At 34.1% G+C, this 26,054-nt stretch overlaps 2 protein-coding genes across 6 annotated transcripts in view; both read left to right on the forward strand.

The window, feature by feature from the left end:
- Positions 1-26,054, forward strand: part of SEMA3A (semaphorin 3A) — a 535,675-nt gene that overhangs the window by 217,760 nt on the left and 291,861 nt on the right. The gene's annotated exons all lie outside the window — the stretch shown is intronic.
- Positions 5,256-5,942, forward strand: LOC103118268 (mitochondrial pyruvate carrier-like protein). The gene has a single exon (XM_007528468.2). It carries the CDS (start codon positions 5,256-5,258, stop codon positions 5,718-5,720), a length of 465 nt encoding a protein of 154 aa, XP_007528530.1. The 3' UTR covers positions 5,721-5,942.

Genomic DNA, 26,054 nt, shown 5'->3' on the forward strand with positions numbered 1-26,054 from the left:
CCCCTGAGTCCTATTTCTATAAAATTAAAATAAACAGCAGTTATTATATTGCAGAGATGATATCAGACTAACTGATATAAAGTATTAACATTTTAAAGAAATAGTCTATCTTTAACTGACAAAATAGGGATTTTCTTTTTTATAAATGTAAATTAGAGTTCTAAATTGCTTTCTATTTTCTTTTCCTACCTATCTGTATTTATTAGTTAATCATAATCTGTGTTTTAAATGAAATTCATTAAGTAATTTTTAAATAAAAAGTACCATGCATACACACAGAGAGATGAAATTCTCACACAATTCTTTTCTTTATTAGCTCTATTTTCTCTCTGCCACTGTCTGACACTGAATTCAATAAGATTTCAAAAAATAAATGAAAAGAGTTTTATTTGCATGAATGTCAAACCAAAGTCTCAACTAATATGCCAATTGACTTACATTTATTAATATTTCCTTTATCAAACCAGAAAGTAAAAAGTAAAATAGAGCCCTTTTTTTTTTTTTTTGCATTTTTACTTTATGTTGAGGTAGAGGAAAAACTAAATTTTTTAAACAAAAGTTAACATGCTAGGGCTCAGCAGTGGTGCACCCAATAAAACACACACATAATGTACAAAACCAGGTTCAAGTCACTGCTCTCCACCTAAAGGTGGTAAGCTTCACAAGTGGTGAAGCAGTGTTACAGATCTCTCTCTCTCTCTGTATCTATCTGTATATCTGTATATCTATCTATCTATCTATCTATCTATCAATCATCTATCTACCTATCTATCTGTGTGTGTGTCTCCCCCTTCTTACTCAAATTCTTAGTCTCTAACGAAAAGAATAAAAGATAAAAACAAAAGGAAGGAAGGAAGACAGAGAGAGAGAGAGAGAGAGAGGAAGAGAGAGATGGAAAGTCTGAGGGGAGCAATGTAAACATTTTATAGAAACCTTGTGATAATCCTGGTGGCAATAAAAATAATAATGACATGCAAAGAATTCAGTAGAAATAGAGTCTTAATAGTTTATGTATAGCATGTAAGGCATATACTTTTTGTTAATGTAAACAGCTATTTTTTTGCATTTCTTTTCCAACAAGTTGTCTGTAACCAAAGAAAATATTCTTTCATATTCAACATTTTATGAGAACTACTTGTCAATTAAAGGCACACAAGTAAATTCCATGATATCAGAAAATAAAAAATACTTTTATGTCACATTAAGAATAGTCACTTAAAATTACTATAATTACCTGTCTTTACATTCTAATATGTAGTTGAGAATAAATATAATAACTTTTCTGTGAAATGAGTTGAAAAGTATTACTTCCTCTTGCCATGATTACCTACTTTAGGGATTTAACTATGAGTGAATGTTTGTACGCATGTGTATACACACACATTATTTTGTCTTAGATACCTTTGCTATACCTGTATTACATTCATTTCCTGAAAAACTTTCATTAAAACATAAAGTTAGGATTCTTTAGACTGGTTTTTGGTTTGACATTTCCTGAAGGTTTACAAGCACCTGCTATTTTGTCATTTCTAAGCAGTCAAAGATATAGACCCTTTAGAAAGGGAAGTTTTATTTTCTCTTCTGAAGCCACCTGGGATTATGGATAAACAGTATAGATAAAATGAGAGATATTTTCCCTAAAGAAAAATATCACTACAAGTAATGAAGTTTTGACTACATTGAAAAAAGAAAACAAGAAAAGCACACATTGAGACCTGCTGTTTTCCCTGTTGGTGTCCACATGGATTTGATTTTCATCTAATTGGGAGAAAATACAAACATTCACAAAAGCTTTACTGCATGTTTGGTGACCCCACTGTGTTAAATAACACTTCAGTCTTGAGTGTCAAAAGAAAATGTCTGTGTGATATGTTTGTTTGGCTTTTCTTCTCATAAACTTAATAGCCTTATCAATCAAAAAAGAAACATCTAGAAAATTAAACATGAGTTTTGATAGTGAGATTAAAAAATAAACATTCTCTTTCCTCATGACCTTTGGTGCAATAACTTTTTGGTGGGGGTGGGGAGGGGAGGCCTTTGCGGTAAAAAAGGAAAGAGATTCCACTCATAGTACATATGATAATAGCAGATTCTTTATGCATTACTTCATGCTATTTAAACTAAAGCACTCAATATGAAATCAAGTGCTGTGAGAAAATGAAGCATTTCATCATCCAAAGTATAATCATCTACCTATCCCTTTTTTTCCCTTACATCCATATTTTATATGTAAAATCCAATTTTCCTAGTTGATGACTTGGTCAGCTAGGATACTCCCTCTTGTTTTGTTTCCTTCAGTATTTCAGTTTTTTGAGGTTAATACTGAACCGAAATACTTGAAAGAAAATAAAATGCAATGCTTTAGAGTAGTAATGGAACTTATCCTTTGAAAATTAAGATAATTGAGTTTAATATTTCTTAAATAGATGATTTCTTTGGTGTTGCTTCAAACAAGTACCAGTCAACAGTGTAAAGGATGAAATTTCCCAGTGACAAATACACACAGCTTAATTTTAGAAGAGAATTTATATGTTCAAATAAATTTAGAGTTTGTTCACTTAAATTTAGACTTTACAATGAATCATTTATCTGATAGCTTTTTATAAGGAAACAGTATGGATTTTTATAAAGGAAGATAATCTACATTTTTATAATTGATATTTATCATTAGTGTCGTTTAAATATTTGCATGGATATTAATACAATATTGATTAAATAGTGATTTAGAAGACTATAGGTTAATAACAGAATATATTAACACCATTCCCTATTCCCACCCCCCCTACAGTGGGGTGGAAAATCTACCCTTCCCCCTACCTCTGAATTTTTTACTTTAGTGGAATACTTCAAACTCAGTCAAATTGTGCTTTGTGTTTCCTTTTCTGTTCTTCTTTCTCAACTTTTATTTATTAGTGGGATCATCCCATACTCCTCTTTCTCTTTCTGATTTACCTCACTTAACATAATTCCCTCCAGTTCCATCCAAAACAGGTCAGAGCAGGTGGTGCATTGTAGCATGTCTACTTTATCAGGTGTGTCTGGTAGAGACATTTGTTCCCCAAAACCAATGTGTCCTGGAGCTCAGCTTCCCCAGAGACACACCCTACTAGGGAAAGAGAGAGGCAGACTGGGAGCATGGACCGATCAGTCAACGCCCATGTTCAGCGGGGAAGCAATTACAGAAGCCAGGCCTTCTACCTTCTGCAACCCTCAATGACCCTGGGTCCATGCTCCCAGAGGGATAGAGAATGGGAAAGCTATCAGGGGAGGGGGTGGGATATGGAGATTGGGTGGTGGGAATTGTGTGGAGTTGTACCCCTCCTACCTTATGGTTTTGTTAATTAATCCTTTCTTAAATAAAAAAAAAATTTTTTTTAAAGAGGGTTATCCCATACTCATCTTTTTGGCTTATCTCACTTAACACAGTTCCTTCCAGCTCCACCCAAGATGGTTCAAACAGGGTAGATTCGTTATTTTTAATAGCTAAGTAGTATTCCACTGTGTATATATACAGCTACTTTCCCAGCCACTCATCTGTTGTTGGACACCCAGGTTGCTTCCAGGTTTTGTCTATTATGAACTGTGTTGCTATTAACATATGAGTACATATATCTTTTTGGATGGTTGTGATTGACTCCTTAGGATATATCCTTAGGAGAGGAATTACTAGGTCATATGGGAGGTCCATTTCTAGACTTATGAAGGTTCTCCAGACTGCTTTCCACAGGGGATGGATTATTTGACATTTCCACCAGTACTACAGAAGGGTTTCTTTGTCCCCACCTCTTCAGCATTTATTGTTGCTGTCTTTTCTGATGCATGGCATTCTCACAGGAGTGAGGTAGTATCTCATTGCTTTATTTGTATTTCTCTGACTTGGAGCAATTTTTCATATACCATTCTGTGAGAAGTCTCTTTTTTTGTATGATGTTTTTTTCTGTCTGGTTTAAAATTTCTAACGAGTGGTCCAGGAGATGGCACACAGTAGATAAAGCACTGGACTGTAAAGGATGAGGTCTGGAGTTCAACATCTAGCAGCATATGTACCAGAATTATATCTGATTCATTCTTTCTCTCCTCTTATATTTCTAAATAAATGAAATCTTTAAAAAAGATAAAATAAAATTTCTAATAAGCAGAAAAGGCTGCAAGAAAAAAATGTTTTAAAATGCTAAAGAGATGACAGAAAATAAATTACTATAATAATTATATTTGTTACATTAACAGATGGAGGGAGAATCAATGGCAATAATAAGACATTTGAAGAAATTTATGAAAATGAGGGGTCTTAAGGTGACTTACCTCTGTGAGCCAGTATGTCAGAACCCAGGTGCCAAGGCCGAATGCAGGAGCAACATACACAGCAGATGCTGTGGTGTCTCTCTTTCTTTGTGTGTCTCTTCTTTGTCTCTCACTCTCTATCTTAGCATTTAAAAAAATGGAGAGAGACGGAGTCTACTGGAGGAATCATGCAGGTAAAGCAAAAAAGAAAAGGAAAATATACATATATATATATATATATGTCATAAAACTACTTAAAAGTCTAATACCAATAAATCATTAATATACAATAAGTCTAAGCAAAATGTTGTCTGAAAGAAAGCTCATATGAAGCTTTATAAGGAGTCCACTAGAAAATTAGATATAGTGGGGGTAGATAGCATAATGGTTATGCAAACAAACTGTCATGCCTGAGGCTCCGAAGTCCCTGGTTCAATCCCCCACACCACCATAAGCCAGAGCTGAGCAGTGCTCTGGTTAACTAAAGAAAGAAAGAAAGAAAGAAAATTAGATATAAATAAAATAATTGTGAATCGGCTTTCAAGATACAATAGAGGTTGAAAAACTTGAATTTAATGTGGAGCTGAAAGCTGTGCATTTACCTCACAAAAGCATAATGAACGAAATGTAGGCAGGAACTGGAGTTTCAATACATGTGATTTTCGATTATGCAAGCTTGGGTCAAGAGATGGTCCAAATAATTTTAAATGTCATGGGGGAAAAATAGTTACTTGCAGCTGGCTAAAGAATTTTGTTTCAACCACTAGTTGCCATTATGCAGAGACTGGACAGAACCAGCAACATTTCTTTCTCTCTAGTTGTGAAGCTTGCAGTGGGGACTCTCACTTTCCTGAGTAGCATGCAGGACCTTGGGAGCTTTAAGATGGTGGCAGCCAGAAAAGGACTCACATTGTATACACACTTCAGGAAGTTTGCAAGAAGGCTCGAGGGCACTCCGTTGGTTTTACGTTCTGATGCATTTCACAGCAGTCACTAAGAGGACAGGTGCCAGGCCTTGGGGTGAAGCTGAATCAGAGTGGGCTGTCCCCTATTCCTTGGAGATTGTGGCACTGATGGCGGCTTTGTTGAAGAGAGCGAGCGACTACATGAAGACCAAGGAGTTCCGTGACTACATAACCAGTACGCACTTCTGGGGCCCTATGGCCAACTGGGGTCTTCCGTTGGCTGCCTTTAGGGACATGAAGGCTTCTCCAGACATTATCAGTGGCCGAATGACGACAGCGCTTATCTTCTATTCCATGGCTTTCATGCGCTTCGCCTACCGTGTACAGCCTCGAAACTTGCTGTTGATGGCCTGCCATGGCGCCAATGTAGTGGCTCAAAGTATACAGGCAGGCCGTTTCTTAACCTACCACTATGGCGACAGTGCTGTGAACAAAGTGAAAAGTACATCTGACACCCCAGACACCACTGATTAATGCAGCCACTCATATATCATCTTCAGCCTCAAGTAACCAGTAGTGTCTGAAACTATTTTCTTAATGACTGTGGACTGGATTGAAACTTTGTGACCTCAAACACTGAAGAAAAAAAAAAAGTAGGAAAAGAACTGTGTTTTGATGCTAATGAAGTAGTGGGAAGCCAATTCAAACCTGCAGTTTAGTTAATAAAAACAGAAACATTAAAAAATATAACAAATTTGAATTCAGTATGACTTTTGGGTAGTTATTGAATGGCAACTTCTCTACCTTTCAAAATTGTTTTAATAATGAAAACAAAAAGTCTCAACACCATTAGCAAATCACTAGAATACAGTAAGGAGTGAGTTCTTACTGTATTACCAAGCATAGTCATATGTATTGACTCAGTATGTTTTTGAAAATACTTCATTGTTATCCACAAAATTATCCCTATTGTTTTTTCAACTGAAGAAAATGAGTCAGGCAGGTTAAGTGAAATACTCAAAGCTGCATAGTTAGTGAAAACGGATGGAGATTTTTAATCTAGTGATTGTGGTTTTCATTCTTTCAGGGGGAAAAAAAGTTATATTGTCTAACATCAAAGACTATTAAATATTTCATAACTTTTTTCAAACTGAAACAGGATGAGAATATAGTTTGAATTAGAAGAACCCAGGCTTCTATTAATGAAGTAGTTTTATGTGTTTATGTGCTTGTTTTTAATTTCTTGGACAGAGTTAGTATATAACTCATGAATCGGTTGTCAACATACTAATTTGAAATATTAACTAATATCCACCCAGCTACTTTGTGACTCCTTAGAACTAACAATGTTTCCTGCTCAACAGTGTCCCCAGGCTACCCTTTCTTTTCATCAAGCAGTCACATGAGCAATCTTTCCTATGATACTACTACCTATTACTATGAATGTGGCAATATCATCCCCACTGTCCCTCACCCCAACCCCATTTCTGACAGTAATCGAGAAATAGAGAGGAAAAAAATATTATTATATCATAACTGAATTATCAGAAAAATAAAACTTTACTCTTGGCACTTGGAGAAAAAAATGCTAATTTAAACAATGTTTTTGAAAGATTAAAGGGAAACCACTGGCATATTTAAATGTAACATACAACTTCTTACATAGTCAAAGATTTAAAGTCTACTAGAACGTATATAACACAAATATATTGCAAGACTAATAAAGCAAATTGAGAAATTCATCTTAAAATCACATTTTCTGGGGGCCAGGCGATAGCACAGCGGGTTAAGCACACATGGTGCAAAGCACAAGGACCCCGGTTTGAGTCCCTGGCTCCCCACCTGCAGTGGGGTCGCTTCACAAGCTGTAAAGCGGGTCTGCAGGTGTCTATCTTTCTCTCCCCCCTCTGTCTTTCCCTCCTCTCTCCATTTCTCTCTGTCCTATCCAACAACAATGACATCAATAACAACAATAATAACTACAACAATAAAACAAGGCCAACAAAAGGTAATAAATAAATAAAAATGTTAAAAAAGTTACAAAAATCACATTTTCTGATGTAGGATGAAAAAGTTAAATTCAGGGACATGTTTGAAAGAACAAATTCCTAACATTTTGTATTGTGAAAATTTATTAAATTTATTAAGTCAAATAATGGAAGAGCTCTATGAATGGACTTTCAAAAAAGTTACATGGTAGCCTTAGTGTTTGTCTAGGTATTTCAATGAAAAATAGATTATATGGAACAAGGGGCTATACATACACTGAAACTGTACGTAATTTACAATATGAACATAGTATAATATTAACTCTGAAAGGCACTGTAGAGGCATAGAGGTCTTTTACAAGCAGTTTTTCATTTTCAGGGTGTTCATATATAAGATCAAAAAACAATGTAATTCACCTGATAGAAGTAGATAAAGTGAAAATATTTAGTAAAATATAAATACATTTGAAGGTAAAATAATTCTGAGGTTAACATTTGAGAAAATCTTACATAAATAGGAGAATATTTGTCAAATTACAAGAGTAAAAACAAAATGTAGCTACATAGAGTGTGCACCTAGCCAACATCACTATTCTGAGACTTCTGTTACATTTGACTAACTGCAAAAAGTTTTTATTTATTTTATTATTTCATTTAAAAAAAAACAGTGAGTGAGAAAGAGAAAAAGAGAGCAACAATGTCAGGGATTGAAACTCTAGTTCTTGCATATGGAAATGTGTGCACTCCCCTAGGTGAACTATTCATATACCCCTGCACCTTTGCCTGGTTTGCCTAATTTCAATTCAGTTATTTGTTGCTTCTTTCACATATTGTTATTAAACTGTCAGTAGAAGGTTAGGCCCATCATATCTATGGAGAATCCTAGGATTACCTAACTTGGGCCCAAGGCCTGGTGATTACCAAAGAGGCCACCATTAAGTGACCTAGTCTCTTGCCCTTCTCTAACATTTGTAAACATTTGTAGTCCCTTCATCTGATGAACTTGATTTTTTTTTTCCCAGCTAATAGAGCATTGAGTGCAATTTATTGTATCCAAATTGGTCTATGGGGTCAGGCCTCAAGTTGGGGAGGAAACATACCTAGGATTTTAGTGGGGTCTAAATTAATCTTGAGTTTATTTATTTATTTTTATTTACAAAATGATGGGGTTACAGTTCCACACCGTTCCCAGCACCAGAGTTCTATGTCACCATTCCCACCACTGGAAGCTGTAGCTGTTCTTCCGATGTCACAGATATGAGCTATTACTATCTATCTATCTATCATCTATCTATCTATATTTCCCCATTTTTTCTGTGTCCTACATTCTTTTCCATTTTAAGTCACAACTATTACTACTTCTGAATTTCTTTCTTTTTTCTTCTTCTCTCTCTAGGCCCTGATGGAATTCAGTTTCAGAGCCCTCTGGTCATTTTATCCTAACATTTCTCCCCCTCTGAGAGTATGGACAAAAATTATTTTGTGGGTGGAGAAGGCAGGAGGTCTGACTTCTCTGTTGGACATGGCCCTTGGCAGGTCAATCCAATCAGGCTGGTCAACCCCCAGCTTGAATCTATCTTTCTTAGTGGGGTAGAGCTCTGGAGAGATGAGTTTCTTTAACACATTGGTGAGGTCATCCAACCATGGAGATCAGGATGGAAACATAGTAGCATCTGCAACTTGGTATCTGAAAGGTAATAAGTTATGAGGCAGAGTAAAATGTCTAATAATTAGGAATGAGAAAGTAAGAACAGAGCAAGGGGGTATAGAGATTTTTAAGGTGCTAAGAAGCAAATTTAGGCATGTTCATTGGGGCCCTTAAATTTAGTGATTTTTACCTGATCTTGATAGTTAACAAGGAGGCTGATTAAAAAATATTGTCTGTGAAGATGTATTCGGAGTTGAGAATAGAACTAGAAAGCTGGATTTGGGCAGAGAGTAGCACCCAAAATTGAAGAAAATATAAAATGCAATTAACTATTTACCACATCAATCTGACCCAAGGATCATGTGTATTCATATTTAGTACAGGAACCTCTGTAACCTCCAGGTCCCTCTGTCAGTCTACATTCTAAGCTGCCTCATTTTGGGGCTAGTAGTCCACAAGTGGAAGGGTAGGATGACCCAGCCTCCCTTTGGAAAGTGGAGAAGCCTGTCATCACTACTTTATAGTGGTGACAAGGTCCTAGAAAGGCTCAGTAGTTTAGAAATTATTTGTTTTGGGAATATAGTTTCACACCCATAAATGGTGTACATGCATCAATTCCTCCATCAAAGTCTTGTGACTCCCATCTTCTTAAATACCATATTTTTCACAAAGTCTAATGAGTAGTTTGGTTATCATTTTTTGCAAGTTTTCTTCCTTTAGTTATCTATATTCCACATATGAGTGGAAAAAAATGTATCGGGTAGTTGTCTTTCAGCTGTTTACTTACTTCACTTAGTATAATCAATTCCTATTCCCTTCATATTGTCCCAAAATATACAATCTAATCCTTTATGGTTATAGAGTAATAGCCCACTGAATATCATTATATATATCCTGTAACTTCTTTATTCTGTAACCTATTTTTGGACTATTGGGTTGCTTCTATATTTTGGCTATTGTGAGCAGTGCAGCCATAATCATAGAACTTTTGAAGTAAGGTTTTCATATCCTTTGGATAGAAGCCTAAGAATAGTATTGCTTTCCATTTTAGCTTATGAATTCTTCATACTGTTCTCTATATGAATTATCCAATTATGCGTTTACAGCAGCAAAATAAAATATCTTGTTCTGCGTATCCTCCGTTATACTCGTTTCCTGTGTTGTTGATTTAAGCCATTCTCACAGATATGAGGTAGAATCTCATTGTGGTTTTATTCACATTTCTCAAATGATAAATGATGTAGAGCATTTTTTCATATATCTGTGGGTTGTCTAACTTCTTAGAAGAACTGTCAATTCAAATCTTCTACCTAGCTTTTTACTGCGTTGCTTTTCACTTTAATTGCTGAACTTTATAAAGTTTCTTTATAAGTTTTCATTATCAGCCCTTTTTAGATGTGTGCTGTGCAAGCATCTCCCATTGCTAGGTTGACTTTTTATCCTTGTGAAAGTTTATTTTTCTATCTAGAAACTTTTTTATTTGATATAGTCCATTTTGTTTAGTATTTATCTAGTTTCCTTTGACTATGGTGCTGAGTCCTATTGAGTCTCCAAATAAATCTATGATGTCCTGAACTATTTGTTTCACTTGTGCTTTGTTCTATGCATTTTACTGCTTCAGGGTTAATATCCAAGACTTTTTTAGGTAATTTTGGTGTATTAAAAAGTGACCTAAATTTCTATACATGTAGCTATCCTGTCTTCCCAATGTAATTTATTGAAGAGGCCTCTTTATTTATTTATTTTTTTTGAAGAGGCTTCCTTTTGCCCATTGAGTTAGTGGTTTTGGCACTTTTGCCATATGTTAGATTTCTGTATACAGGTAGATTTATTTCTGGGGTTCCTATTTTTTACATTTGTTTGAATACTTGTTTGTGTTCCAGTATCATATTGCTTTGATCATTGTTGCTTTGTAGTATAGTTGGAAATTGGGGTTCAATTTACCTCTATTTTCTTTTCTCTCAGAATATCTTTGACTATGTGCTTTTTTTTTTTTTGGTGCTACAGTAATTTTAGAATATTTTGTTCAATTCTGTTGCAGGGTACTACTGGGATTTTGGTAGAGATTACACTGAATACATAAATTGCTTTAAGTAGAATGACTTTTTTGAAATAATTATAGCTCTGATGAACAGGAAACATTCTTCCATTTCTTTGTGTTTCTATTTCTTTAGCAATGTCCTATAATTTTCATTTTGGAGGACTCTCATCTCTTTTGCTAGAATTACTCCAAGGTATTATATTAATTTTGCCACCAGGATTATTGCCAGAGCTTGATGCCTACATCACTCTTGGCAACCATTTTTTTTTTTTTTTCATTGAGAGTGAAAGACATACAGTGGTCCCAGAGGTGGTGCAGTGGATAAAGCACTGGACTCTCAAGCATGAGGTCCTGAGTTAAATCCCTGGTAGTACATGTACCAGAGTGATATCTGGCTCTTTCTCTCTTCTATGTTTCTCATTAATAAATAAATAAAATATTAAAAGAGAGAGAGAGAGAGAAAATAAAGTCACTACATGTCAAGCTTTCCCCAGAAGACCATCCCATGTGGTAACTGCTTGCTCTTCTATGTTTATCTTTCCTCTGAGTCATCGTTTGTAGAAATACCAGTTTTATTGACATTGATTTGGTTTTACACCAGTGTACTGAATTTGGAGTTTTCTAAGTATATTTCCATGTATTCTAGGAATATATCACTTCTTTCTTTCTTATTGTATTCCTTCATATATTTTTCTTGCTTGCTTATTTTGGAAAAGACTTCCAAGACTATGTTGAAAACAGTGGTTGAGATTGAATATTCTTGTGTAGTTTCAGATTTCAGGGTAAATGATTTCATTTGTTTGCCAATAAATATGACATTAATTTAAGCTTATCACATATGTTTTTATTATGTTGACTAATGTGCCTTCTATTTCAAGCTTATTGAGAGTCTTTATCTCAAAAGGGTCTTTTGTTGTAAAAAGTAGTTACCATACCTAAAGTTATCTGTATTTGCTTCTGTTGTTTTCTGGGAGTTTTATTGCTTGCATATTCCATTTAAGATCTATAGACTATCTGAAGAAATTTTTTGAAGAATTTAATATCTGTGTCTAGATTCTCATTTTTATTTTTATCTTTATTTTTTTGCATATGGGTATTATCAAGTTCCAGCACAAAGGCATTCTTTCCTTCATTTTACTGTCTTTCCCCTGACCCGCCTTTGTCAAAGATATGTTTACTATATTTTAGAGTGGTTACTTTTGAGTTGTCTATTCGTTCTACTGAACTGTTTTCTATTCTTTTTCCATACCACATGATGTTAATTACTGTAGCTTTACAATAGGTTTCCAAACTAAAGGACCTTTGTTTTTGTCAATACTTTTAATCAGCAAAATAAAAAAGTGGCATTATTATGACACTAATGTCAAGAATACAACATAATGGTTCAGTGTTTGTATATATTCCACAATGATTATCAAAGTAAGTTCAGTTAATATCTGCCCCTATTCATAGTTACCAATTTCCTCTTACAATGAACATTGTAATATCTACCCTTTTAACAATTATCAAATATGTAACACAGTATTGTTAATTATTATCAGCATGGTACATATATATTCCCATGTTTTATTTATTTTATAATTGGGAGTTTATATCTTTTGACCCTCCTGTTTATTATCACTTTTAAGACTTCTTCTTTTCCAAATATTCATTAACTTTTAGATAATTGAAAAATATGTTCCCAAAAATTCAATTTATCATAAAATAATTGAGGCTGAGGAAAATGAAAGTTGCTTACTGTTTTTCTCACCAAATAGGTGTGTGAGAGTGTGTGTGTGTGTGTGTGTGTGTGTGTGTGTGTGTGTTATGTATGTTATACAAGAAATCACAGTGAAGACCTGACTTGCAAGAATCTGAAATGCTGACCAGGTTCACTCTTAACCTGATGCTTAATTGTTCCCGGCAGTCCTTTTCAGGCAGGGAATATGTGTTCCCTCTCAGTCTGATGTAAAGTGACAGTCTAAGCAGAACTGTGTACTTTTCTCTACCCTACTCTCTCCATTTCTTAATTGTGGGAAGAGAAGGAAGTAATTGCTAGGAATTTCTGAACCTTTCCTGCATTGCAGATTGTTTACTGACTAAAGGGAAAGGAGAATCAATAGAAGGTAGTAACTTGTTAAATTGAAAAGAATGGTCTATAAAGCTTTGAAGGCAAATTTGCAAATGGTACAGTGGATCATCCCCTTATTGTTCACCTGGAACAAATTAAATGTAACCTAGTAATGGGCATTTTTATGCTTAAAAAGTAAAAGGCAATGGTTAAAAATGGCTTTGTCTAAATAAAATGGTATGTATATGATCTCTGAAAAACTGTGGAGAATCTAAAACTCTGTATGAAGAAGATGGGACTTGAAGTAGCAGTATAGCTTTTTTTTTTTTTTTTTAACAGAGCACTGTTCAGCTCTGGCTCATGATGGTGCTGGGGATTGAACCTGGGACTTTGGAGCCTCAGGCAGGAGAATCTCTTTGCATAACCATTATACTATCTATCCCTGTCCAATAGTGCACTTGTTTTGTATTGCATACAAACCAAGTTATGTCCTAGTCTCCAACACACTGAACGCAGTATCTTCCATTCTTAGAGACTCTGCTTGTCTCTAGCTATATGAAAAGGTGGATTCAGACAAGTAAAATTGTGGTGATGTCAAAATTTAAAAAAAATTAAAAAGAGAAAAAAAACCAAAATTTAAATGTACTTTTCCATGTAAACCCCTTTATGTTGGGGCTAGTGAAATAGCCCACTTTAAGAGTGTGCTTTTTCTGTCATGTGCTTGACTCAAGTTCTAGCCCCACTCCCACCTGATTGAAAAAAACTGGTCCTGTGATTCTCTCTCTCTCCCTTCTCTGTCTTTTGTAGCAAATCTTTAATTTTTCAACCCTAATACAATCAAGTTAACAAATATTGTTAAATGAACAATAATTTGGCCCACAGAATAAGACAGGCGAAGATTTAGGGAAAGGGTCAGCTAAATTATAATCAAATGCTCCTGAAATGTAGAAATCAAAAACAAAAACAAACAAAAGAAAGGGTTATCTGTTAAATAGGACTCTCCATTGTAAGAGAAAGGGATGAGGTGAGCAGAGCCAAATGCAAAGTCACTGAAATATAATAGGCATTTGACAGTGAATTGTATCAAAAGTTAACCTACAGATGTGCATAATGTACTAGAGAAAGTTTACTCATAGTTAGTTACCCTCTCAGCATCCTGTACTGCCCACAACAGATTTTGGCAGTAATTGCATAATAGTGAGTTGAATGGGTAACTACTCAATGAGAACCCCCTGGCATACATTTTTTCTCAGCATACCTGCAGCAAAGTTACAATATTCAAGTAATTGTAAGAAAGCCACACTGAACATTCTCATTTAATTCTCTCAAGAATTCCTTGAAATAACTAGTTTCGTTTTTTAATTTTGTTTATGCCGATAGTTCTTAAGAGTATTTATTTAGAGTTAGTATATCAACATTACTGCTATAGGATAACTTATTTAGGTAGAGAGAAACTAAGAAAAAAGGTAAACTGGGGCTGGGTGGTGGTGACGCACCTGGTTTATCACAATGTGCAAGGACCCAGGTTCGAGCCACTGGTCCCCACCTGCAGAGGGAAAGCTTTGAGAGTGATGAAGCAGGGTTGCAAGTGTCTCTCTGTCTCTCTCCCTCTCTCTCACCCCCTTTCCTCTTGATTTCTGGCTGTTTTTTATCCAATAAATAAAATAAAGTTAAGAAAAGAAAGAAAAAGAGAAAACTACCACAGGACTGAAATTTTCCCCATTGTAGTGGGAATTTACTAGAATCTGAGTCCTATGTTTGACAAAGCAGACTCACTATCTCAGGAAAATTTTGCTAGCCAAAAATAATTAAACTTTCTTTTTTAATTAGAGAGACAACAGAGCATGCCCCCAACAAAAATGGTATTCTGTTTGTTTTGGGCATTCTTGCCTTTATGCCATGCCAAGGATCAAACAGGCCACACACATCCTCTACTGCTAAGCCACCACTTGCATCTTTATAAATTTCTTACAGAAACTCTTCTGTGAGTGGCATCTGTTAGTGTTATAGGAAATAGTATAGTCCTGCGTAGGAAATATTTTGGAAGTTTCTAGGTTGGAGAAATGGTATTAATACACTAATATTTCTGGTGTGCTGTTAGCCTTGTCGTGAGTTCCTGTGGAAAGAAATTATTTCAGAGGAATTTTGATTTCTGAGTTTGGTCATTTCAGTCCCCCTTTGTCTAAAATAACAGTGCTATTTTCACTCCTATGTAATGTATAAAAATGCTTATGTTGCAAGGAACTTAACAAATAATGTTAAATACTTCCAAATAGGTAGATAACTCAATTTGTCAAAGCACAGAATTTACAGGCATACTATCTTTGTTCAGAGCAGTGTTCTAAATTAATTATTGTTAGAAAGTTTTAAAGTATTTTCAAATGTGACATGAAGTCAATGACTCTATAAAGTTGCCATTTGAATAATAAAATTTACTGTTGGAATACGACTGCATTTACATTTCAGTTCATGATTATTATTTATTTCTTAAGGTGAAATAAAAAAATCCAAGCTGGAAAAACAGAAAATTCCCTAAAGAGTTTATTTTTGGTGTCTAGGGACCAGACAGTGTAAGTTTTCCAGATGCTCAAAGATAATGGTGTAATCTGACCTACCTGTTCTATGTTGAACTTGGTGAAGTGTGGGAAAATATCTTTCAGCACTGGACTTTATAACATGGTCATATTTATAATCAGTATGAATTATACAGACCAAAGAAGAGCATTGGTGAAGGAAAATTATATTTAAAATGCTGTGAGATGTTATTACCAATCTAATCTAACTTTACTGTTTAGTTTCTCCGAAGCAATATTGATCAAAATAATTGACTATTGTGAAATGAACAAATTCACTAATGTTATTAATCCATCTAATTTAACATTATTTGCAGATAGTGATGTATACAATTATTTCACTCTATAATAGTAACTAATTATACATAATTAGGTTAATAAATTAGTAAGAAGCAAGTATTTGGGAAGTATTGGTCACCAAACCAAAACACATTCTAAAATCTATAAATCTACAACAGGTGCATATAAAATTATCCTCATAAATCTGACCTTGTTTTTATAATTTCTAAATTATATTTGACTTTCTCTCTTTATGTTATTAACTTACTGGCCCTGCAGAATAAGCTATAGGATATTTTTATGAAGCAACTAGAATTTTTTGATTGAATTATTTTATTGATTACTTTCACAAAGCTGAACTAAGCAAGATGTTAAGACATTTGGATGTCATCTATGAACAGGACACAATACCTATCTTTAAAAAGTTTATAAATTGATGAAAAATATATTGACTATTAAGAAAATTTAGTTTTTGAGTAGAATGCGATAAGGTATATTACTATCTCTAACCAGAGCCAATATTGAATTATAAAAAACATGGTACAATAGCTTTAACATTTGAAATTTTGGCAACATATCTTCCTGAATTTCTGAAGACATTTCTAACTGGATTTCTTTGGAATATCATCACTGAGGAGTGTTAACAAGTTTGTGCCTACTCCACCAGACCATTACTTTATCTTTTCCTGTTTAAAGTTAAAGGAAAGGGTCATGGTAGTAAAATATAGAACAGTCAATGGCATGTGTAACTTTATGTTCATGTTTGTTTATTTTTCTCTTAAGTATCAATATTGCTTGGACATTTGACACATGATGTTAATTTTTATATTTTTCTTGCTACCAGGGTTATCTCTGGGGCTCAGTGTCTGTATAATGAATCCACAGCACCTGGTGGTCATTTTTTCCCCTATTTTTTTAAATAGAGATATAAGGAAACTGTGGGGGGGGAGGGAGAGAGAAATAGAGACACCTGCAGCACTAACTTACACTAGTGTAGCTTCCTTCCTACAGGTGGGGGGCAGAGTCTGATACCTGGGTTCTTACATATATAGTAATGTGTGTTTTCTATCACCCCAGCCAGGCCTCCATTTGTTAAGTTTATACCAATAATCAAAACTTTTCTCTATTAGGTCAATAACCTGATTCTCTAATTATTCACATTTATGTTTCTGTTTATGATTCAATTAAAGTGACTATCCAGAAGTTGAAATTCTATCTTCATAGGAGGAATTCTGATCAGATTTAAAAACTGCTATATGACTTCTTTGTTAATAGCTTCATACCATAAATTAATATATAAAATACTTAAAAATAGAGTAATACTTTATATGAGAGGTTATTTGTATTGTTGAAACCAGTACAATTCAGAGGAGATAACTTAAAAATAGAGAGAAAGGTGCCACGTGGTGGCTAACCTGCTTGAATGGACATATTACAGTGCACAGGGATCTGGGTTCATGCCCCCAGCCCCCACCCACTTTCATCGGGGGGACCTTCATGATTGGTGAAGCAGGGCTGTAGGTCTCTCTCTCTCCCTTGCTCCCTCCCCCCTCTCTTCTTCTCTCTCCTTCTCTCCCTACTTTCTCTAAATTTCTGTTTGTATACCAAATGTATAAAAATATTTTTTAAAAATATAAAATCAAAATGAAAACAGAAAAATAGATGGTATTACTTATGATATGTTTCTCTTTATTTCAAATCATTTGGGGGGTTATGTTTTACACAGTTGACAAAAGGATACAATTTCTCATCTCCTAATCATAGGTGCCTCACCCGCATCTTAGATTCTTTTCCATTACATGATGCACAAGGAACCTTAAATTTAATAATTCTACAATTTGATCAATTATTTCATTTTTAAGTGAATAAATAGTAGAAGCAGAGAAAGAACTCCAATAACATAATAAATCCCATTCCATTCACTTGGTAAATCAAGCAATCACTGGGATTAATGCAAGTAATCTACTTTAAAGTCCCATTTTCTACAAATGGCTCTGTTGATAGAATCACACACACACAAAAAAAACTATAAACTTTAATGTCTTAAACTTTAATGACTTATATATACTTTTTCTGTAATATTGTAATTTTATGCTTAGTACTTGTAATTATTTTTATTCTCCTCAGATATAACAAAATCTTAATGAATAGTTGAGATTTACCAAATAAGAAACCAAAGCAAATCACCAAATGGCTCTCCTGTGTAAGAATGGGAAAAAAGGAAGATTGTGTCCCAAAGTTAATAAATAACTAATTAAATTCCTGCAAAGAAATCAGTTATTTGAATTTATGAAGTAAAACCAAAGAAATGGAATTCATTTTCTGTTTCATAATCCTTACTTGATTTATCTTTTACATGAATCCTCTTGTCTGGAAGGTCACATAAAGTTCTGATACATGGTATATTCTGCAATAGTTCTGCAAGGCATATACGTTTGTATTTGGCACACAGGTGTTTTAGTTTTTATTTTTCATCATGCCAAGAGCAAAATTTTAAAGGAAAATAAGGTACAAAAATTTATTTACCTGTTTCACAGAATTAAGCCCACCCAGGCTGAAAAGTAAAACAAGACATAGTAGCATTTCAGTTCTCACAACCAACCAGAAAAGTAGGTAAATCATTTTAAAAGATTTCCAAAGGTAATCCTTTGAGAAAATTGATCTAACCTCTGGAGAATACCAAACCATAGTCTCTGTCTAAATCTTCTTGCTTTACATTTCTCTTATTCAACATGTTTTTGTAGGGGTGAAAACCTTTATTAAAAAGGTAAGGATTTTTTAATAAAAATGCTTTAATCTTTATTTTTTGAAAACAGTTCATGCTTCTTTTTAAACCAAATTTTTCCTAAAAAAAAAAAAAAGAAGCTTTACTAGTGTATTTATACAGACTCTGAAAACAGATAAAGAAAAAACATACAGATTTCCAAAGATAATAAATAATTGAGCCAAAAATAATTTGCCACAGAGCTAAATAGCAATGAAATATTGAACAGCCAACTATTTATTTCAGAAGTTATTTATGTATTAGAGAAGGTAACTCAGTAGTTGAATGCTGTACTTGCAGTGTCCAGCCTTGGGTTCAAGCAATGCATATGCTTAAATGGTTTTCTTCTCTTTTTTTCCCTCTCTCATCTGTATACAAAAATTTCAAAAAAGTGAAATGTCATGTGGAGTGTTGCTTGTACAGACTTTCATACTAGTAATAACATAATAGTGTTTTTTTTTCTCTTTAAGATTATTTTGAACTAACATAAAATATGTTACAGAAGCAAAATATTTGACTTGTGAGATAGATGACCCCGATTTAAATCTGTGCTCTGCCATCAATTATCTGTTTTATTTTATGCAATTCCCCTAACCTCTCTTGATTTAAATTCAATTATCCTAAAAATTAGAGAGACTGACTATATTATCTGCTAGGTCCCTGGAAGCTCTAAAATCTCAATAATGCTAAAAGGCCAATTTCACATAATTCCCAGCTCCATCAGTTCGCATACCTCTAACTGGCCCAATTTTCAATCAGGGTTCATATGAACTAACAACATTGGTATTGTCTCCAAGGAGAAAGCATTTCAAAGTTGTGTTTGATTTTCATGGTTATTTTAAAAATATCTTTAAATTTTACATATGAGACATTTAGCAATTTAACTTAAAAATTTGAATCCAACTAGATATACTGGAAAAACATATTCTAGTCTTATAAATAAGAGTCGCTAAATAATCATGTTTATATATGATTTTTCCTAACCAGTTGACAGATTTGGGCTGTTTAGTAATCCAGGTTCCAAAGAAAACATATTCTGAGAGAGACATGGGCAAGTATAGAAGGTTGGAGGAAAGAAGGAAGGAAAAAGAAGAAAGAATGGAAGGAAGGAAGGAAGGAAGGAAGGAAGGAAGGAAGGAAGGAAGGAAGGAAGGAAAGAAGGAAGGGAGGAAGGAAGGAGGGAAGGAAGGAAGAAAGGGAGGGAGGGAAAAAGAGATGATAAAAGAAAAACATTGTGCTGGTACATTGAAGTCCATTTTAATAACAAGATGAATCACTGCAAGGTTGCACACTGATCAGATGATCTATGCCTGAGTAGCAAATTAGAACCATTTGTCCTTGAATTGGTGTTGCAGTTCTCAGGAGTGGTGCAGATACACTGATGGGCCATGATTAGTCGGAGGTGAATTTCAAGTAATTTGATATTTGTTAAAGGAGCAAGTTTTGCAAATGATTTTCTTTAAAGTAAATCAGAAAACATTTAGGTTAAGCCTATAATAATAGCCCTTTGGCTTACATCCTGACAATTTGTCTAGAGAGGAATGAAAGCATAGAGTGAAAAGGGGCTGTAAATTATTCAGAACTCTGATCATGAGTCACTCTCTGACAAAATCAAGGTAACTGAATAAAAGTCACACAAACGAGATTCAACTTTGCTTGAGGAAAGAGGTAAAATACTTGGAAGGATGTGAATAGAGATATTTCAATGAAACCTTCTTCTCTCATTTTCACCTCAACATGTCTTTATCCATCTACTGCAAACCAAATAGTCAAACTGCAAGTAAAAAGGCAAATGGTGCGATTATTGTTTTCCCAACTTGGCACTTCTATTCCTTGATAATTTACTCACTGTCATACAAAAATACTAAATTGTGTGAGCCGGGCGGTAGTGCAGTGGATTACTCACACGTGTTGCAAAGCACAAGGAGCTGAAGGATACCAGTTCGAGCCACCTCAGGGGAATCGCTTAGCAAGCGGTGAAGTAGGTCTGCAGGTGTCTCTCTTTCTCTCCCTCTCTGTCTTCCCCTCCTCTCTCCATTTCTCTCTGTCCTATACAACAACATCAGTAACTACAACGATAAAACAAGGGCAACAAAAATTAATTAATTAATTAATTAATTAAACTAAATTCTAGAGGCTAGATCATGGCACACCCAGTTAATCGCACACATTACATAAATACTACAAGGACTGGAGTTTGAGACTTTGTCCCCCACCTGCTTCATGAGTGGTTAAGCAGAGCTGCAGGTGTCTCTCTTTCTCTCCTGTGCTCTATCTTCCCTGCCCTTCTTAATTTCTCTCTGTTCTATCTAAAAAATAAATGAATAAGTACATATTTAAATAAAAAGTTCTTGAAAAGCGTTTTTTTTTTAAGATTTTTATCTATTTATTAAGAAAGATATGAGAGAGAGAAAGAACCAGATATCATTCTGGTACATATGCTGCCAGGGACTGAACTCAGGACCTCATGCTTAATAGTTTAGTATCTTAGCCACTGCGCCACCTCCTGTACCACAATCATTTGTACTATTGCAGAATTTATATTACATAAATGTATAAGTAAGCTTATTAGAGATAAGAGAGTCTTGAAAATGTTTTAGCAGTATATTTAATCATGTATATTTCTAAAGTTGCCATAAAAAACATTGCTAACATAAATAAATTTCATTTGTCTGGCATTTTTCCTCTTTCTATTGTCATAGTGCATTATAATACATACATATTTCTTATTCAGCATACTGAAAATAAAATTAAGGAGTAGGAAGTAACTTATACATTTTATATTTCTATTATACTCCACATTACTTCCAAGTACATAATTATCTGCCACTGTGACTTGATAAACATTAATTATTAGGCAATATTTATATTTAAGGTGATGCAATTTTCCAGTCAGACCTTGTATATGATATTTAAAACTTTCCTGAGACATTTGAGTGAGGGAGATATCATAATTGTTATGCAAACAGACTCTCATGCCTGAGGCTCAAAAGTCCCAGGTTTAATCCCCTACACCAACATAAACCAGAGCTGAGCAGTGCTCTGGTGTTTCTCTCTGTATCTCTCTCTGTCTGTATCTCTCTCAAAATAAAATAAATCAAATATATTTTTAAAAAACTTTCCTGAAAAGTTCTAGCAAATCCTGTGATGATCAAACATTAACTAATTCATTAGCCTTATTTTCTCACTCACTAGCTAAAGCAACTGCCTTCTATTTGAATGCCAGTTGTTGCTTCAAGTTTCTTTTCAGTTATGATTTCAGTTTTTTTTATTTTGAATTGCATTTGACCTCCAGTTTCCTGAAAATTTAGGTAGTATCTCTTTCTCAATGATAACTCATAAGTGCTTACTTTTTTCCATTTTTAAAGTAAAAATATAAATTCTCTAAATTTTTTAAATAATTTAAAAAATTATATTCTATAGCTATTATTCACTCAAAAGTTATTTAATTTCACATTTCCTAATTTATTCTCACCTACACTCTGCAATGCTGAACTTACTTCTTGGTCTATAGGCACTATAATAAAACTGGAAGCATTTTCCGTATTTATTTATTGTTTACCAGAGCACTGCTTAGTTCTAGTTTACGGTGGTGCCATGGATTGAGCCTGGTTGTCTAGAACCTCAGGCATGAAATCCCCTTACATAACTAGTATGATGTCTCCCCAGACCTTTGGAGACACATTTCTAGAAATCACTTGGCCTATCCAAAAATCATCAATAGACCTTCATATCTTACTAAATTGTATTCAAATTCTTTATTATTAAGAAAGAAAAACCATTCTTATGTTCTTCTACTAATAGTTTACACCATTACTTTTCACTATTTACTTTGTATAGTCTATATAACAATTACATCTACTGTGCATCAAAACATAATATAAATAAAATTGCTTGCTCATACGAAACTTTAAAGTGTTCAGAGGTTGGGATGAGGAATAGCTAGAGATGTAGTAGAGATGAGACCTGTTATTAGTTGAGTCCATTAGACTGAACTGAGTAGTGATATTTCACTGAATCCTATGAACCGGAATTAGGTGAAGGGAAATTTTGAAGTAGACATTTAACACTCTGACATAGTAGAGTATTAAAAATATATATACCTGGTTCATTCAAAATATTGCTTGTGGGGCAGGAAGATAAATATCACACTGGTTATGCCCCAGACTTTCATAACATGTCTTTTTCTTTTCTGTCTCTCATTAAAATAAACAAATAATTACAAAGTACCATGTGTAAAATAAAATAAAAATTACAACCAATAAAAATATCAGTTAACGGGGGCCGGGCGGTAGTGCAGCGGCTTAAATGCACATGGCATGAAGTTCAAGGATTTGCGGAAGTGTCCCGATTTGAGCCCCCAGCTCCCCACCTGCAAGGGAGGTCGCTTCACAAATGGTGAAGCAGGTCTGTTGGTGTCTATCTTTCACTCCCCCTCTGTCTTACCCTCTCTCGATTTCTCTCTGTCCTACCCAACAACAACGATGGCAATAACAACAATGGCAGTAGTAGTAACAACAACGATAAACAAGAGCAACAAAAGGGGGAAAATAGCCTCCAGGATCAGTGGATTCGTAGTGCAGGCACAGAGCCTCAGTGATAGCCTGGAGGCAAAAAATAAATAAATAAAAATAAAATAAAATAAAATAAAAATCATTTAACAAAGTACTACAGCTTTCTGAATACCTTTAAGAAAAAAGTAGGCAATACTCATGTGTTCATGATAGTGAGAAGAGGCATCAAACATTATTAAAATCTACTCCATGGATTGTAGGGATCCATTCTGGAATTAGGCCAAAAGGCTTGTTCACCAAAAAAGGTGGCGGGAGAATAGAAAGAAAGAAAGAAAGAAAGAAAAATAAGCAAAAGGTAATGCAATAGCTTAGAGAATATGTACAAGAACTTTAGGGTAGAATGAATGTGGTTGGGTGAGATTATAAACTCAGCATTGGTATTTATTAGCCCTGACTCCTTGAGATGTTTCCTTAACTTTCTAAATTCTGGTTAAATGTTTGAAAATTTTAAAATAAATCTCAAGGAGGAAGTAGGTTAGACTTATCTTGGATGTGGGTGTCACTGGTTGAAAAGATAAGTAGAATATCAGATTTCAGATAATGGGCAAGTAGACTGATAACTGTGTCAACAACTTTAAAATAGAGGGCTTAAGGCAGAGGCAATAAATGGTCATTCAGGAAAAAATGGGAGAAAACTTTGTACTGCTTCAATTCATTTATAGTTAACAAACGAATCAACACTTAGATAATATGACTCAAGATAACTTATAAAAATGCAGTGACTCAGAACATAAATTTTCACTGTAAACAAATATGGAAAAAGTTGAATGTGGCTGTGTCACATCTGCCTTAGAGTCTGAGAAAGGGCTTTGAAGCCCACCTCCATCAAATTGAAAACTAGATTTTTCTCTCCTTAGGCATCTGACTCTAGTTCTCGTGATAAATAACACTCTAGGGTACTAGATTTCAATATGGTTAAGATAATGAGCATCTCAGATCTTTGTATAAGAACACATTTTATCTGAACCACCTGAATCTGCAACTGGGTTAGAAATCTAATGAAAATACATTATCTTAATGTATCTGGTATCCATGAATATATTACTGTTACAGAAGCCAGAGAGAAAAAAACCACAGGAGTAATTTTTCTTATAGAATTTTGGCTCTTCTATTGTTATCCTTAGCCAGAAACAAAATGCATAAATATTCAGAAAATCAAAGAGAATAGGGGAAAAAGCTATCCACGTTGTTGTAACCTCCCCCAAGTAGTTTGCTTCAGGTTACTATTTATTTTCATCAAATATTTACATTCTCTACCAACACATTCTGGAGCCTTCATGTTAAATTGTCTAAAGCATTCCATCTTTGTGAAGAGCTGAAAAGATATTTGTAAACGTGTATTGGCAGAAAGACAGGCTAATAAGCTTGTGAAAATATTTGTTATCTGATTAAAACAAAAAAATCTGATTTAATACAAAAAAAAAGGAAAAGCTAAGGATGTTATAAGCAGTAGCAAAGGATTAGTCATCCAAGTGTCTATATGATGGAGAAGTGATAATGGTGATTTATTCATATTTTTTATTTACAATTTTATTTTAAAGTAACTATCATATTACTCTGTGTTTTATATTTATATAATAATACATATTGAGATGGGCCAGGATAGAGTTTTCTTTTCATTATTCAACTGTCAGGTCTAATGCTATAGAATTATTACTAGATTAGAGTAGTATGCATAATTTATTTTTTTTTCTCCCTAGAGTCAGGATCTCTCACATGTATAATAAACATCCTACCTAGAGTCATATGCAAATTTAATGTCATCCCTATCAAGGTAACACCATGTTCCTTTAAAGGAATAGAACAAACGCTACAAAAGTTTATCTAGAACCAAAGCAATCTTGAGAAAAAAGAACATGACTGGTGACATCACACTTCCTCGCCTCAAATCATACTACAGGACAACCATAATCAAAACAACGTGGTACTGGAACCAAAATAAACATAGAGACCAGTGGAAGAGACTTAAAAGTCTGGAAACTGGACCCCACACTTATTGACAACTAATTTTTGATAAGGGAACTCAAAACATTAAATGGAAAAAGACCAATCTCTTCAACACATGGTGTTGACAAAATTGGATTGAAATGCGCAAACGAAACTGGTCCACTACATAGCACCATGCACAAAAGTTGACTCCATGTAATCAAAGACACTATTAGACTAGAAAATATTAAATAGATAAAAGAAAAATATTATCCAAACATGTCATGATCTATGTTTTGGAAATGTCTTCAAAGATGCAAGCCCAACAATGTGACTCTCATATAGATTAAATATAAAAGTTAACATTTAAAAAACATTCCCTTGAACACATATACTATGTTCTTTATTGAAAACATTGCTTCTAAAAAACTGTTATGGCCATTTTGTTACAGTTGTACTTGCTAAGATTTCCTCATCGATATAATGAAACAATTTGATAAAATTAGTTACAAATTTAGAGATAGTCTCCAATATAAATGTATAAAGTCTTTAACCGTCTGGATTAAAAATGAAAATAAAAAAACAACCTAATCTTGATTTTGCAGATGCTCTTGGTTCAAAGGACCCTGTATATATGTAAATATATATATAATATTTTAATAAGAATGTAGAATTTAAATATATAGTATTATTATATTGGTGTATTAAAGATTATCCCTAGTGTAGATTGAACTTTTATGATGAGAATGACATTTCACTTAGTTTATTCTTCCATGATGCTCTTAAATATATGTTAAACAAATGTTTCAGTCATTTCCGTTTTAATTCTTAATTTATTCATTGCCTCACTTCACAGTAGTTTTCTTTTCTTTCTTTCTTCCTTCCTTTTTTCCTTCCTTCCTTTCTTTATTTCGTTTTGCTTCCACTAGGATTACCTATGAAGCTTGGTACCAGCCCTAGAACAGAGAGAAATTGAAAGGAGATAGGGAGATAGAGAGGAGAGAGAAAGACACCTGCTGACCTGC

This window comes from Erinaceus europaeus, chromosome 8 (genome assembly GCF_950295315.1).
Source record: "Erinaceus europaeus chromosome 8, mEriEur2.1, whole genome shotgun sequence".
NCBI lineage: Eukaryota > Metazoa > Chordata > Mammalia > Eulipotyphla > Erinaceidae > Erinaceus > Erinaceus europaeus.

What these genes read in the sequence shown, in the direction of transcription:
- LOC103118268 (XM_007528468.2), top strand. Translation starts at nt 5,256, where the DNA reads ATGCATTTCACAGCAGTCACTAAGAGGACAGGTGCCAGGCCTTGGGGT.